This window comes from Lynx canadensis, chromosome B3 (genome assembly GCF_007474595.2).
Source record: "Lynx canadensis isolate LIC74 chromosome B3, mLynCan4.pri.v2, whole genome shotgun sequence".
Lineage (NCBI taxonomy): Eukaryota > Metazoa > Chordata > Mammalia > Carnivora > Felidae > Lynx > Lynx canadensis.
Window position 1 is genome coordinate 1610006 of NC_044308.2, and position 15942 is coordinate 1625947.

Genomic DNA, 15942 nt, shown 5'->3' on the forward strand with positions numbered 1-15942 from the left:
GAGGGAGGGAGAGATGGAGGGATGATGGATGGAGGGGGGGGAGGGAAAGAGGGAGGGGTGGAGGGATGATGGATGGAGGGAGAGGGAGGAAGGGAAGGAGGGAGGGAGGGAAGGAGGGGTGGAGGGATGATGGATAGAGGGAGGGAGGGAGGGAGGGAAGGAGGGAGGAGGGATGATGGATAGAGGGAGGGAGGAAGGGAGGGAAAGGAGGGAGGGGGGGGAAGGAGGGATGATGGATGGAGGAAGGGAGGGAGGGAGGGTTGGATGGATGCTCATGAGGCCTTAACCCTGTGGAATGGGCTGAATTTGCTGTAAACCTAAGGGGCCCGCGCTCGTTTGAGGGGGAAGAGTGTGGGGCGAATGGCAGTCAGAGGTGGCCCTGAGCCCTAGCACAGTGGCCTTGCTGCACATGCCCAAGCGTGTCCTCACCCTGAGTCCTGCCGTGGTGCTGCCGGCCTTGGCCCCGGCCCGTGTGTTCCGAGACAGGGGCCCCTGGGGAGGGCCGGGCGCGGGGCCGGCCCTCCTCTGCCAGCGCCCTCCCGGGGGTGGCGGGGTGGGGGAGAGGCCCCTGTAGAGGACCGTGGTCAGAAAAGGCCTTCTGAGGCCGACTGGGAAAGGCGCCTTGTGTGTGAAGTGACGAAGTGTTTTCTGGGGGACGGGAACGATGTCCCCTCGTCACGGCCGGGACCGGAGGGCTCTGATGTTCTCCGGGCCTCCCTGGCTGGAGGGGAACCGGATGGCATAGACGAAAGGCTGTACCTCATGAGTGACACTGTCCCCTCGCTTCTCTACTGGTCTATAAACTGCCTTTCTTCAAAACCCACCAGAGCCTTCCGTGGTTAGCCCCGTCCCCCTCCCCCGACTCCCCCCCGGGCCCCCAGCGCTCTGGCCCCAGCGGAGCCAGGGGGAAGGGCCTGAAGGGAGGCAACGGTCTCTGGCCACCGTCCGGTCTTTAATGAGCTTGTGGTATAATCGGTGTGGCTGGAAAAAGCTCTGGGCGTGGGGATGCGCCCCCTGTGACACACACACAGCAGGCGTGGGGGGTCGTGGGGAGCGAGGGGGGCGGCGGGGAAGTGTGCTCTGGGGGCTGGGCGAGCCCCCCCCCCCCCCCGCAAGCTTTCACTCACATCCTCTCTCGTCTGTTCCACGGGAACCAGCCGACAGCCTGTGGCCCGTTTGCTGAATCCTCGGCCCCGTGGGCGTCCCCTAAGGGACACATTAACCAGAGCGCAGAGCAGCCATCCACGCCGCCGGGCTGATTTTCGTTCTAAGGAGCTGCCCCCTCAGAATCTTCTGCGGGGAGCAAGAGACACACGGGTGGGGTCTGGGCCACGGGGAAGAGAGAGCGGGCCCTGCTGGGGCCAAAGAGGCAGAGTGCAGCGGTGACGGGCTGGGGGCCTTTTTGTCCCGTGACGTGCTGCCCTGGAGAGACGGACGGACGGACAGAGGCCGCACGGGGGATTGAACAGGAGGGCCCAGGGACCCGCGTCGCGGGCGAGGGGTCTCCCGGGGACAAAAGCGACTTCGTCTCTCGTAGCTCTTCCGTGGTCCACGTGCCTGGTGTGAATGACATCCAGTCCTCCTCGTCAACGGGCCAGAACATGTCCCAAATCTCCCGACAGCTGAACCAGAGTCAGGTGGCGTGGGCAGGGAGCCGGCCGCCCTTTCCCGGACAGGTACGGGCCTCAGTGAGGGCGTTGCCCCGGGTGCCAGGCTGCTGGGAGCCCCCGGCCCTGGGACACGCCCAGCCCCCCGGTAGTCGCCATGAGGCGGGTGTCCACTGTGGAGTCTGCCGAGCCCAGCGCCCCGAGAGCCCCGCTCACTGCGGGACTGGGGGCAGGTTCAAGCAGACCCGCCCCAGAGACGCGGGGCCCAAGTCCTGCAGTTCCTGGGCCCACACACGCTGGCCCGATCCCAGGCTCGTGCCCAGTTGGCCAGGAGGGCCACGGGGAGTCACCGTCGGCCACTGGGGTGGCAGCGACCCACCTGGGGCCTGCTGGTGACACCGCCCTCCTCTCTGCTTTGTCCCGATTGTAGCAAATCCCTTCCCAGTCCGGCAAGACTCAGTCGTCTCCCTTTGGGATCGGAACGAGCCACACGTACCCAGCAGACCCCTCTTCCTACAGCCCTCTCTCCAGCCCAGCTACGTCCTCGCCCAGCGGGAACGCCTACTCCAGTCTCGCCAGCAGGACTCCGGGGTTCGGTAGGTGGGGCGTGAGGGCGGGAGTTCCCGGGGGAGCCGCAGAGTGCTTTCTGCACATCCCGAGTTCGGGGGACCGAGCGCCCAGCTCCCAGAGCCCTGGGACCAGGTCTGGAGGTTTCCAAGCGCCTCCTGTCCAGCTCCGGGGGTCCGGTGGTATTCCTAAGACACTGGCTGCCTGGGTCTTGGCTTTGTGGGGTGACTGGCATTTCCAAGGCCCTGGGACTATACTCCTGTGTGCCGCTGCGTTCTGAGCGCTGTTTCAGCCCTTTTCGGTCCTTGGCAAGGACGTTCAGGTGCCCCGCGTCAAAAACACCATAACCTTGGTTTCCAACAGCCAGGGAACAGTCGTGAGGATGGCCAATTGTATAAAGACGGTCGTGTGTGAATAAGAGGCACTGTGATGTTCTCTCTCTTGTTAATATGCAAAGAGGGGCCCCCTCCCACGTGAGAACACCTCTCCCAGCTCCTCAGGCCGTAAAGGGTTAAGTGGCCGCTCCTTCTGGTGCAAGTCCCGGGGGCCTTTGCTCCTGCTGTGTGGCTTGTGTGGCTGGCGTGGGCCGGGGCTCCGCTTCACATCGGGAGGGGCTGGGGAGGGGCCCGGGGCCCGGCCCAGCATCCTGAGCTGACGCCCGCCCGCCTTCTCACAGCGCGGTCGCCGGTGACAGCCAATGACATGGCCCTCGGGGCGCCTCGCTGCTGATCGGGATTTCCATTCCAGGCCGGAAGCTCCCCTTTGCGCGTCTGTCGGCCTTAGGGACGAGGCCGTGTCCCTCGCCCGCACGCGGGGTCATCCGCCGCACCCCACGTCTTCTCCCACCCCCGCCACTCGCGGCCCCGCAGCCCCTGCGGCACGAGGTCGTGGGCGTGGCGTTCCGTGACCTCTTGCGGTCACTGCCGCGTGGCTGCAGCTCAGCTCTGCGGCCTCTGTTCACTTGGAGCAGGTGCTCGTGTGGGGCCTCAAGCTCCCCCTGCCGGCTGGTTCCGTGCCGTTTCAGGAAGGACAGGCCCCGAGCCGCTGCTTTCCAGGCCCCCGGGCACCCAGCTCGGAAGCCACCCCGGTCCCCGCACCCTCACCTCCCGGCGGTCTCTGCCTCCGGCCCCGGCCCCTGGGGAGCGGTCCACCTGCCTCGCCCTGAAGGGGCCGGGGCAGACCAGGCGTGCAGGCACCCGGTGCTTCCTGGGAGACGGGAGGCCTGGCCCTCGGTGCGGCATCGAGGCCGGGAGATGCATGGGCACCGGGAGACGGGCAGGGCAGCTCTCTGGGGACAGCAGCCTCGGTGTGACACAGGCCCGGGGGGCCGCCGGGTCTGGAGGGTCAGGGGAGAGTGGGTGCTCGTCCTGGCAAGGCCACAGCAAAAACAGCGGGGGCCCCTGCGCTGCCCTGGCGATCTGGGCTCTGATCTCCACCTGGCAAATGCGGGCTCTGAGCTGTAGACGTAGATGAGACACGGGAGGGACACAGGCCCCGGGCTGAGGCCCCTGCACGACTCGACGGCCAAGAGCAGCCCCACACAGACGGGGCTCCGGGCTCAGCAGGCGCCTCTGCATTGCGCTCACGCTCTCCTGCCCTCGGCGATCCCAGTGGGAGTCACGGCCGCGGCTGACTCTGGACGCTCTGTCTGCCCGGCCCTCGGCACGCGAGAATCCTTCAATGCTGCCGGAAGCCCTAAGGGGGGACATGCCTGATCGCTCCCATTTCACAGAGAAGTACACTGAGGCGCGGTGAGGTCCCCTCGGGCTCTGCTCGCCAGCGTCTTCCCATCCGCTGTTCAGGGCGCCTTAGAATCGGGTGGGGATCAGTGTCCCTGCGGAGGTCTCTTGGTCTGTGTTAACGAGAGGGCCGGGACCCCCTTGGCCGGGTGCGTGGAGAGCGGTTTCCCGTGGCCTTCCCTCTGTCCCTCCTTTGCTGACGGTGGCCCAGCGAGGGGGCCGTGGCGGGCTTGGAAGCCAGGCCCTGGGGAGGGGGACAGGAAGCTGAGGGGGAGCTTGGGACAGGGGTTGGTCTTGAGGGGGGGTGCCAGCACCATCCAGACGAGGCGCTCGCAGGGGCCGGCCAGCGGCTGGTGTGGGCAGGAGGCCCCAGCACAGGTGTGGGGGGCTGGGGGCAGGCGGGGCGGGGCGGGGATGGGGAATGTGCAACGTGTCAGAGACCCATAGCTCTGCTCCAGGGGCTTCGGGGACACGGGGTCCGTGGGGACGGGCTTCGGGCAGGGTCAGAGAGAAGAGGGTGTTCGAGGGGCTGGTGAACAAGGATGGGTGGTCCCGAGCACGGTGGGAGGGGTGCAGGGAAGAGAGCGGGGGAAGGGACAGAGCAGCCCCCACTAAGGTCAGACTCAGCAGTCATCGAATGAACCCAGGACTACAACCCAGCCGCGTCTAGCCGTGCAGTGGACACTCCCCCGGGCCCCGTGTGCGACCTGAGTGGCTCCCGGGCCCCCTCTGAGGGCGCAGGCCGGACGGCCGTGCGCGGGGCCTGCTGGTTGGGCCTGGAGGGTTCGCAGGCCCGCAGCCCCCCTGCCCACAGTACCCGGCTCAGCTGGTTGCCCGGGGCCAGATACCGGGGTCCCGACTGCCCTGTGTCACCGGCGGGAGCAGGCGAGCTGACGGCCGGCGCCCCTGGCGGCCGGCATGACCGAGGTCTGGCACAAACAGGCCAGCGCTCCAGTGGGCTCCTCAGGACAGCCTGTGGACCGAGCTCCTACCTTGAACGGGAAAGCGGCCCTTGTGGGTTCTGGCACCTTCTATGAACCACACGCTCATTTGCTCCCCGGGTTTCCCGGCGTCTGCCCAAAGCGCTCCCGCCCTGGCAGGCCTGGTGACGCGCCCTGAGCTGCGCTGCCGATGCGTTTGCATTTCCAGAACTGGTTTCAGCTTCTGCTCAGCCTGGGTCTCACCCCGCCCGACGAGGAGGTCCAGACGCGGAACTGGAGCCACTTCCTGGGGGCTGACAGGTGCGAGCGTCGCCTCCCTGTGGAGCTAAGCGGGAGGGGCGCGGTCCGGGTCCAGGCAGGACGCAGAAACCACACCAGCCACGGGAACCGGGACGCTCGGTATAAAGATCCTTAACTAAGAGGAGGCGGTGAGAGACGCGGCCTGAGGAAGACAAGGTGTGGCGAACGTGGGCGCCAGCTTCCCGCTCAGAGAAGCGGGTTGCTCCTACGACCCAGGAATCCACGCGCTTCTCAAGGTTGTGAAGTTTGGTCTGGAAGCCCACCCGTTTGCCCGGATGGCAGCAGCCCGTAGCACGCTCTCCTTGGACCGCGGGACTGGCGGGCTGGGAGCGGCCAGCGCCGCGTCACCCGGGAGGGGTCACCTTGTAGTCACGGCGCATCGTGGAGTCTGCCCGTCACCCGCGCGGCTCGGGAAACGGTGTCTCGGTGGCAGAGGCTGGAAGAAGGTCCTCCCCCCGGGCCTCCTGGCGGACGGCAGTGAGTCCCTCCTGCAGGTCACTGCCTGGGAGGGACCTCCCCCGGGAAGACCCCGCAACGGGAGGTCCGGCTTCCGCGTCCCCCCGACGCCGCCTGGCTCCCCTTGCAGCTGTCGGCGGTCCTGGCGGCCTGGTCGCTCATCTGTCCTCCCCAGGGCACTGGCCAGTCTTGGTCACCACCGTGGCCCCAGCACTCCGCTCAGCGGCAGGTGCACGGTGGGCATTGGATACAAACGCTCGGTTTACCAAGCGAATGCACGGGGCGTCCGCGTCAGAACGGGGCTCCGGCATTCACAAGCCGGATGAGTCGGGCCAGTTCGTTCCCTGGCGCCTTAGAGCCTCGGTTTCCTTGTGTGGCAAAGGCGGGTAACGGGCCCGTGTCTCAGGGTCAGAGGGAAGAGTAAGTGACACGAAGCGACTTTTCCTGTGGCGAACGTTTAAGAAGGAGCATTTCCCTTCCCGGCAGTTTAAGGATGTTTATTCTGAAACCCGCGTCTGTCATCAGCAGAACTACGCCGACCGTCCTGCAGCCTTCAGCCCCTGCCGCCTGGCCCTCCGCGGGGCGTCACGGGGCTGACGCAGGAACGCGCATGGGTTTCATCACAAGCTGACGGTGGTCGGGAAGCTTCAAATGGGAGGAGGAGGAGAGGGTGACGGGAGGTTCGGCCCTCTTTCCGCTCCTTTCCGTTCTTCTTTCCCTCCGCAAATACGTCCGGAAGTCTCCAGTATCGAGAACTGGGGGGACCCTCGGTGACGCGTGACCTGGGGCTGGGTCAGCGTAGTGGCGGCCCCGCCAGGAGGTGACGTGAGGCCACAGGCAGGCTGGCATCCGATCGGGCGCTGCGTTCAGGGAGACGGCGCAGGGGAGTGGACGTGAGCCGGAGGAGAGAGCCCACGGCCGAGCCTTCCCCGCCCGGGGGCTCTGAGGGGGAGAGAAGCTGGTGTGGCCCCCAGGCCGGGCAGGTGATCCCGCAGCCCAGAGAAGCAGGGCTGTGCGCGTCCACCCACCGGACGCAGGGGTGGCGTCCTGACCGCCCGCGGCCTCCACCTGCGCCCCCTCCGCCCCGCGTCCGCCTCCAGGCGCCCTCACGTCGTGCACCCGTTGCCACGGCGGCCGCCTCGTATCTGGGCTCCTCTGCTCTCTGTGCGCTCGCCCCGGGCGGTGGGGCTCCCGGATGCACGGGGCTGTGCGGCCGCTCCCCTGCCTGCGAACCCCCGCGGGTCCCTGCCACCTGCACAGCGGGGGACCCGAGCCTGGGCCTGCCCTCCGGCTGGTCACACTCAGGCCCTTATCCCCAGAGCCGCCACTGGGTCCCCGGGCAGAACACGCCCTCCTCACACCCACGTCTTTGCACAGACGGATCCCTGCGTCGGGGACGCTCTTCAGCCCTGCCTCCGAGCTCTGTGCCGTCAGCTCCTGCCCCTGGGAGCTTGTCCTGGATGCGGGGACGGGTCAGGTGCCCTCCGAGAGCTGGCTTTGTCACTGTCGCACCCTGTCACGGCAGCCCCCGACTGCGTGGCCCTGCCTTTCTGTCCCCTCCCTGCCCTGCCGTGAGCTCCTCCAGGAGGGGCCGGCTTCCTGGCCTGGGCCTACCTGCAGGGAGCCGGTGTCAGGGCAGGAGCTCAGGACCAGTATATGGGGGGTGGGGGGGGGGGCAAGGTTAAGGCCGTAGCCGGAAGGAAAGATGGAAGGAATTGATTCACGGCGGGCAGAACCCCAGCAAGGACTCACTGTGGTGGCAAAGTCCTGGGGCCTCCCGAACTGCGGTCCCTCCCCCTGAACACTTTGTGGGGTCGCCTGTGGTCAGTGTGGCCGCTGGAAAGGGCAGGATGGGGCCTGTCCTGCTACCCAGAGCCTGACGGAGAGCTCATTGCCTGCAACATGGCACCAAATGGTTTACAAGAGAGAAAGTTCGAGGTGTTTTTTTTTTTTTTTTTTTTTTAGCGTGCTCCCAGATAAACTGATCCTCTTAGGTTGAATCTTCAAAATATTTTAGACCGACTTCTGCTCATTTTTCCTGCTTGGTTTTTCCATTGGGTGTTTGTTGTAAAGTGTAGACGGAGACAAGCTGCTCTCCACACAAATTAACGTGCCACTTCCTGCAAAGAGGCCCATCTCCGGGTCTGAGCCGCGCCCCAGTGCCTTTGCTCACACGCCACCTGGAAACACTCAGGGACGAGCCAGCGGGGCCGTGGCTCGGGGCCCCCGTGGAAGGCCCTCGCGGCTTCAGCGCGGTGAGGTTGGCGGAAGGCAGGGCACGCTGAGCCGAAACTCTCCCTCGGGCAGAACCAGACTTTTCAGAGAACAGCCCGGGGGCTGCAGCAGCAGAGATGGCTTCTCCCTTCTCGGGGCTGCAGGGGGGCGGCCCGGGGTGGGGGGGGGGGCCCGGACCCCGCAGACAAGCCCCCCAGCAAAGCTCCAGAGGGCACGGAGGGCTCCAGGACCGAGCCCCCGGTGCCCCTGCCGGTGCGCTCCGCGGGGACCCGCCCCCTGCACCGAGTGCCGGCGGTTGGCATTGACTTGCTACCCGTGGGTCGGTGCGAGCCGGAAGGGGACGGCGGCCGGCTCTGGACGGAGCGTGCCTTCCAGACGCGGGGGCCTCTGGGCCGTGGCAGGTCCGGCGGAGCCGCGGCTCGGCCCTGAAGGCGGTGTCCTGTGCGTGGGCTCTTTCAGCTGAGAGCGGACAGAGCGGCGGGCAGTTCCAAGGGCGGCCCTCGGAGGTCTGGTCCCAGTGGCAGAGCCAGCACCACGGGCAGCAGAGCGGTGAGCAGCACCCCCACCAGCAGCCCGGTCAGACTGAAGTGTTCCAGGTAAATCGAGCGAGCACCGCCTTGTCGTAGGTACCGGCACCTTCTCTCTGCTTCCTTTCCCCTGCCCCCTGCCACAGCCCCGCCTGCTCCGTAGAGACCTGAGTTCTGGCCCAGCCCCGGGGACGGGGGCCGGGAGCCCGGGCCTCCGCTGCCCTCTCTGGTCGGGGACACCCGGGCATCACGTGGCCGTCCGTTGTGGGAGACGCTCCCGGCCACGCCTCGTCCCCTAGCCCCGCGCGCCAGTGCTCTGCCCCCTTGGGGTTTTTCTGGGTCCATCTTCGGCCACAAGTTTCCCCGGGAGGAAGGTTCCAGATGGAGGCGTGAGCTGATTGACTCCCCCTGAGCCCAGTGCTCGGCCCATCCCACGGGGCCCGCACGAGGAACAAGCACCGAGGCACCTTCCGTTGTGCCCGGAGCTCCAGGTCCGCCCTGCAGAGCACGGATGCGCAGGAAGCACGTGGGGGGGAGGGACTTGAGGCCCCCCCCCCGGCCCGTAACCCCCCTCCCGAGGGGGCTCTCTCCTCGTCCCCAGCGCCTCTCCCACCTAGCCGAGCGACACCTTCGCAGACAGGGGTCTAGAACCCAGATGTCCCTCTAGGTCTCCAGAGGGGCAGCGTTCTGACCTCCTTCCTCCGTCCTTACGCCGCACAGCAGCCGCGTGGCGCAGAACTCCCCAACCCGGCTCTTCGTGGTCACGAGGCTAAAAAGAATTCTTGGTCGAATAAGCGCGTGAAACGCTGGTTAAGCAAAGTTGTGCGGTTTCTTGACTTATCAGAGGCTTTTATTATATTAATGAAGACTGAGGCTATTTTAGGCGGTAGGCGGAGTGCGTATGCCTTGTTCCCCACAACCGCTCGTCCACACAGTCCTTTTCTCCCAGAGTGTCTCACGGGCCAAGAATTTGAGAGAACACGCCTTGGGAAATTTTCCACAGGGGATTGAAATACTGGCTGTGCCCATTGTCTGGATGGGCACTCTGAGGCCGGCCGAACTTGAAGGGCCTGTTACAAGTGAAGCTTCAGGACGCAGGCATTTGGCCCCGCCCCCGGAACACGCACAGCCTTGCTCCGGGCCCTGATAGGTTCACCCCACCGATGGGCTCCTGTGCGCCCTGCGTCCTGGCTTTACATAAACGCGGGTTATGTCCTGAGGCTCGGTTTACCTGCTGGGATGACCCCGCCCCCCCAGGGGGTAGCGGCTTCCGGGTGTGGACATCTGAGGCCCCCCTGAGACCCCTGGGCTGCCCCAAGGAAGGTGAGCGTGAGGGGGAGCGGCAGGCTGGGCTCCTGGGACACGCAGGTGCCCAGGAGGGTGAGCTGACCGCCCTCGGCCTTCTCTTCTCCCCTCCCGCAGGACATGCTGCCCATGCCCGGAGACCCGACCCAGGGGACCGGCAACTATAACATCGAGGACTTCGCGGACCTGGGCATGTTCCCGCCCTTCTCCGAGTAGCGGCGGGCAGAGTGCGGCTGGCGCTGGGCGGCGTGGCTCCTGTCGTGACCGCGCCACCCACGCGGGCGGGGCCCCCCCGCACCCTGCTTGCCCCGCCCGCCCCGCCACGGTCCCCCCCAGCAGAAAGCGTCTCACCCCCGTGCTCCTCCCCTGCACAGCGCCTCTCCGCTCTGGCCCCCAGCCCGGGGCCACCGACCAGGAGCCCCGGTAGCCGTCGGGGGGCCCGTTGTATTTATTGTACTTTATCTGTGTGTGCTTGGGAGGCGAGCCGACTGGGCGCCGGGAGTCTGGTTGTGAATAATCTCCTAGTAGACGGTTTTCGCCTATAAAACGTTCACCTGTAGTCCAGAGTGAGTGTCCGGGGCCTGCCCAGGCCTCAGGAATTGGGTTTCTTCCCGCCTTTAACCTCCGTGGGTGGGCGGACTCGGGTGCGGGGAAGGGAGGCCAGCAGGACGCCTGGCCTGTGTTCTCCGCGCTGGGGCCGAGCAGGCGGGGACCCAGGGCCGGACGCCAGCTCCCCTGCCCCCAGCTCAGCGGCGCCCCGACTGGAGCGAGCTTGGCCCGGGGTCCCGGTGCCCGGCTGCGGTTCCACAGCCTCGCCGGGAGTCCTGGCCGGGAGCCCACTGGCTTTAATGCGCCGGGCTTCTGAGAGGAAGCGGCCCCCTCCTCTTCCAGGAGGCCCCGAGGACCTGGCTGCCTGGTGAGCGCACGCCCTCGTCCCCCCCCCTCCAGGCCAGCGCCTCCGGGGCTGCAGAGCCCTGGGCCTTACGTGGAGGAGCGAGCGGGGAGGCGGGACGTCCAGGCCCCCTCGTCCGGTGTCCTGCCGTGCAGGCCTGCTCCCCCAGGACCGGCCCTGGCGGCCACGTTGCATCAGTGACCTGGAGGGGGCTCAGGTGCGGACCCGCACGGGGGCAGGAACGCGTCCCACCAGGCCCCTGAGCCTTCTCTCCTCGGCCGGCTGGGGGGCCGCGGTGTCTGGGGAGGGACGGGGTGCAGGTCTGTGAGGCAGGAGGCTGGGGCTCCCGCTCCGATTCTGCCACACTCGCCCCGGGGCCCCGAATTCCTCAGGTGGTCTCAGGACGCGAAGAAGCGCCCACTTCTGGAAACTTCTGCTGGCTGACTGAGCCGTGGTCCCTGGCTGGCTGCGTTTCCCCGTCTTCGCTGACCTCGCCCCCTCCCACGCCCTGTGCGCACAGAGGCAGGCTCTCTGAGCCTCTCCTGTCCTCTTCGTGACAGCCACGCCCGGCCCCGCCGTCCCATGGGCCCCCTGACTCCCGCCCCCGGGAAGGCCCTGCGTCCCTCCCAGGGTCCCTCAGGCAGCCCTGCTCAGGCACCTGCCTCGGACACAACCCACGTGTCCCTCCCCTGGGATTCCGGAAGGCCAGGCCGAGTGGAGCAGGGTCTCAGCTGCCTGAGAGCAGAGTGGGCCCAGCGTGCAGGACGGGGCCGGGAGCAGCGTCTGTGCTGACCTCTGCGAGCTGGGCATTAAATGCCAGCCCCGCCCGGTGTCCGCCGGGGATCCGCGTGGCCTGTCTTGCTTGGAGAGCTCCACCTGTAACCGTCCGATGTGGGTAGAATGCCTTTGGCGAGCTCTGGGTGATCCTGGTTCCTGGACTGTGGGTTCACACTCACTCAGCAGTTTCTAGAGCAGCTTTAACCCTTTGTGTATGGCGGTGATTGATGATTGAGTGCCGGGTTTAGGCACACCGGGGTCATTTTACCCTCCACACACCCTCACCGTGCCAGACCCAGAGATGGGGACAGGTGCCAGACCTGGGGGGGGGGGGGGCAGGTGCCAGACTGGAGTGGGGGGCTTCCCAGGGCTCACTCTGCCCGGGGCCACCTCTGCCTCCAAGCCTGAGCCGACCCCGAGCCGTGTGTGTGTAATGTTTTCTGAGAAAGGCACAAAAAGGGCTTTTGGATCCAAGAGCGGTTGCTCTGTGAAACGAAAACAGACTTTTTTGTGGCCTTTAGCCTGTGAGTTTGGCAGAATCGGGAATTTCGTATTTGTTCCTTCTGTTTTCTGGAGGGAACTAGGGGATTCTCTGGGCTGCGCACGTCAGGGGGGCACGCCAGCTGTGACCTGGGGCCACGCTGGACGCGGAGGGGACGCGGAGGGGACGCAGAGGGGACGCGGGAGAGGCAGAGCAGCCTTGCCCCGGCGGCCTTCCGTCCTCTTCTGTCCCCACACCAGGGCCTGGGTTGCAGACTGCCGCGGTCCGGGTCCCGGCAGGCGAGGCCAGAGGGGCCTGAAAGCCAGTGTCATGCAAAATGTCATGACTCAGGAGGCACGGCCTCCCCCGCCCCCGACCCCCCATCCCACATCGTCCCAGGGGCGCCCACAGGGAGCCTGACTGCGGTCCGATGGGCCGGCCTGAGCTCTGCGTCCTCTCTCCTCCACCTCCCGCTTTCTGGTTGTGATTCTTGGAAGCCATCATGTGGCCAGTGGGAAAACAGGACTGGAAGGATCTCGTGCCCCAGAGACTCTTCCCCCAAGGAATCTTGAGGCCGGCCAGGGTAAGAGTTGAAGCCCTACAGGGCCTCACTGTCCTGCTTGGGAACAGGCCCGCCCAGCCAGCAGGGGACCCTGCGAGGCCCCGGCCCAGACGCCTCTCCCGCGGCAGATACGGCCCAGCCTGGGCTGGGGCTTCGGCCGTGACTCGCTCTGCCGCTCGCACCTCCTCTCCCCTGTGAGACCTTCCCGGGCTCCCCCACGGAGCGGGCCGGGCCGTGGCTGCCTGCGTCTTGCGGGAGGACACGAAGCAGCCACGTCGAGGCTCAACCGGGACTTGGCTGGTGACTGTGGCCGTGGCTAGGGAGGTTCTAGAACACTACGGATGTGTCACTAGGGAGCTGGTTTTGTTTCTAGCTATGGCGTCAGGGAGTGACAGAGCCGTCACAAACGTCACGTTCCTCCTCTACTTCCCAACGTATTCAATCCAGCCCCTTTGCTGTTTCGTGAATACCTTGCAGAGAGTTGGCGGGGGCGGGGCGGGGGGCGGTTCTCTTAGTCGGAACTTACATCAGGGAGCGTGGACTCCAGTAAAGAGACAGTGTCTCCCCCATTTAGCCACATGTGACACAAGGGATGGGGCAGGTCCCAGGAAAGTGAGTGCCGGTCCCCGAGCGCATCAGCACCTGGGGGCAGGGACCGCGACAGCCACTCCCCTGGCCCGCCTGCTCCCTGATGGTTGTGACCCGCCTCCGAGCAAGACCGAGCCTGCTGCCTCGCGGACGCTCTAGCGAGTCACGAGTCAGGACAGAAGTGCCAGAAACTACGAGTTTGGTCAGTACTTGCCAAGGGGGCCCGTTGTCTCCTCCCTCCGCCACATCCCCGCCCCGCCTCGGGTACTGGGGGGCCACGAGCCACCTGGCTGTCCACCTGTTATCGACGGCCGGGGGTCTGGGACAACGTGGAGAGGCAGCGCACCGCGGGGCAGGCACCTGTCCACTTCTAGAGTGCCTGGGTCTGGTGGCCAAGGCTGGTTCGGCGGTCCGGCCACCGGCCAGAGCCCGTGTGGATAGCACCGACCGTGAAGACCAGGGCTCGCTGGGCCAGGCCTCTTCCTTCATAGACGAGGGCTTCTCAGACGGGCGTCCGTGGACAAGTCGAGCACTTAATCGTTTCTCTTGTAGCCTTTCTTCTTATGGATGTGAGCCGTGCTGTGGATAAATCATCGTTTGTATTTCTTGAATGTTCTCTATGACTAACGGTTATTGAGTTGGTTGTGTATATGTATAACTAATGTAACTGCCTTTTAAAATTTCATCACAATAAAAATGACTTTGCTCTGAACTGTGAACAGCACAGGCCAACTTTGTGATTGCGCAGTTCGCGGAACCTTCCCGTGGACGTTGGGACGTGCCTGGGGTCACGCGTCTTCCTTAGGGGTGTGTTTGTGTCACAGCCGGCACATGGCCGGAGAGCTTTGTGCTACGGAGGGACCCTTCCTGGGGCCTTAGCTACCTAGGAGAGGAGGGGAAAAGAACCACTCTCCTTGCCTGTTAGACGAGGCTTTCTAGAAGCCTGTCTGCAAGTGGTGTATTTGTTCCTCGTTACAAACCTGTGCTGTGTGGTTATTACTCCCAGTTTGTGGATTGCAGAACTGGGCTGACAGCAGTCACGTGACGTACCTGAGAACCCGAGGGAAGAAATGACAAACCCAGGATTTCACAGGCCCCACTCCGAGCCCTGGACACGTTGTCCTCTCCAGACACTCACTATTGCTTTTTAAAATTCTCCCAAACTTGGGGCGCCTGGGTGGCTCAGTCGGTTAAGCGTCCGACTTCAGCTCAGGTCACGATCTCACTGTCCGTGGGTTCGAGCCCCGCGTCGGGCTCTGTGCTGACTGCTCAGAGCCTGAAGCCTGTTTCAGATTCTGGGTCTCCCTCCCCCTCTGACCCTCCCCCGTTCATGCTCTGTCTCTGTCTCAAAAATAAATAAATGTTAAAAAAAAAAAATTAAAAAAAAAACAAAATAAAATTCTCCCAAACTTTAGTATTTTAATATACCCAAGCCTCTAGTAAATACTTACACATTCTAACCTTTCTCTGCTGAGAGACGACTGTGTGGGGTCTAGCAAAATGGCGGCCTGAAATCATTTAAAACTTTTCCATCAGACATCCAGCGTTCCCATTTTTTTTACAACTTTATTGAACGATTATTGATAACAAAATAAACTGCATGTGTTTACGGCCTAAATGGGAGAAGATTTGGTGATCTTGAGTTAGGCATGGATTTCTTAGATACTGCACCTAAAAAGCACAATCTATAAAAGAATAAAATTATAGGGGCGCCTGGGTGGCGCAGTTGGTTAAGCGTCCGACTTCAGCCAGGTCACGATCTCGCGGTCCGTGAGTTCGAGCCCCGCGTCAGGCTCTGGGCTGATGGCTCAGAGCCTGGAGCCTGTCTCAGATTCTGTGTCTCCCTCTCTCTCTGCCCCTCCCCCGTTCATGCTCTGTCTCTCTCTGTCCCAAAAATAAATAAACGTTGAAAAAAAAAAAAAAATTTTAAGAATAAAATTATAAAGTGGACTTCATAAAAAATTCAAAACCTTTGCTTTTCAAGGACACTGTTGGCAGCGTGAAAAGATCCTCCATTGACGGGGAGGAAACGTGTGCAAGCCAGCCCTGTATCTGACAAAGGATTTGTATCCCAACTGTGTAAAGAACGCTTATGACTAATTAAACAAGTCAGTGCAAAACAGGCAATAAATTTGAACAGACATGTCACCAAAGGAGATACATGGGGGGAAATAAAAACCTAAATAATGGCGAGGGTCATTAGTCATCCGGGAAATGCCATCCCAATCCCCCGGGCCGTTAGAATGGTTAAAATTTAAACAGACTGATGACAGCAAGCGTTGTCCAGTGCGTGGAGCCCCGAGACACCCCCACATGCGTGCCAAGCGCCACGACCCCTTTGCACAACAGTTTGGCAGTCTTGTATAAAGCTAACGCACACGTGCACCACATGACCTGGTCTTGCCACATCTAGGTCCTTACTTGCCTAGGGGACGTGAAAACACGTTTCCGCACAGAGACGTCAGTAGGAATTTTCACCGCAGCTGTATGTGTACTAAGAACCAAAAACAACCCCGCTTGATGTCCAGTGGGGGTGAGTATGTCCACGCGGCAGCACGCTACCCAGTGACGAAACAGAGCGAAGTGTTGGTACGAGCAACCACGGAGACCCGCGTCAACAGCACGCGGAGTGAAAGAAGCCAGGTGCAAATGTACCGCGTGATTCCATGTATATGAAATTCTGGGAGAGGCTCCTCCACGGTACAGGAAGCAGGCCGGTGGTTCTGGGGCTGGGAGAGGGGCTGGGGAGGAAGAGAGGAGGTGACCGGGAGGCGCTAGATTGGACCGGTGGCCGCAAAGGTCTGTGCAGCTCACGAAACCTTCACTCTTCACCGAAGGTGGGTGCTTTCATTACGTTGTGTATAGTTATGTCTTAGTTAGTATAAAAATAATCGCGGGAGAGGTTTTTTGTGTAATCTGACAAGGTGGTCCCAGATTTCCTACGGAAGAAAAAAAGAAATAATAG

The 15942-nt window shown here is 63.5% G+C and overlaps 1 protein-coding gene across 4 annotated transcripts in view; it reads left to right on the top strand.

Annotated features, from left to right (window-relative positions):
• ARNT2 (aryl hydrocarbon receptor nuclear translocator 2) overlaps positions 1-13689 on the top strand; it is a 148320-nt gene extending 134631 nt beyond the window's left edge. For 3 of the 4 annotated variants that reach the window (XM_030317225.1, XM_030317229.1, XM_030317226.1), the window contains 4 exons: positions 1538-1676; positions 2038-2203; positions 8305-8441; positions 9795-13689. In XM_030317225.1, the coding sequence (XP_030173085.1) occupies positions 1538-1676; positions 2038-2203; positions 8305-8441; positions 9795-9893 (541 nt within the window). In that variant the 3' untranslated portion in view covers positions 9894-13689. Of the gene's footprint in view, positions 1-1537; positions 1677-2037; positions 2204-8304; positions 8472-9794 lie in introns of all 4 variants that reach the window. The other variant, XM_030317228.1, reaches the window with a different exon arrangement.
• Positions 13690-15942: the final 2253 nt, after the last annotated feature.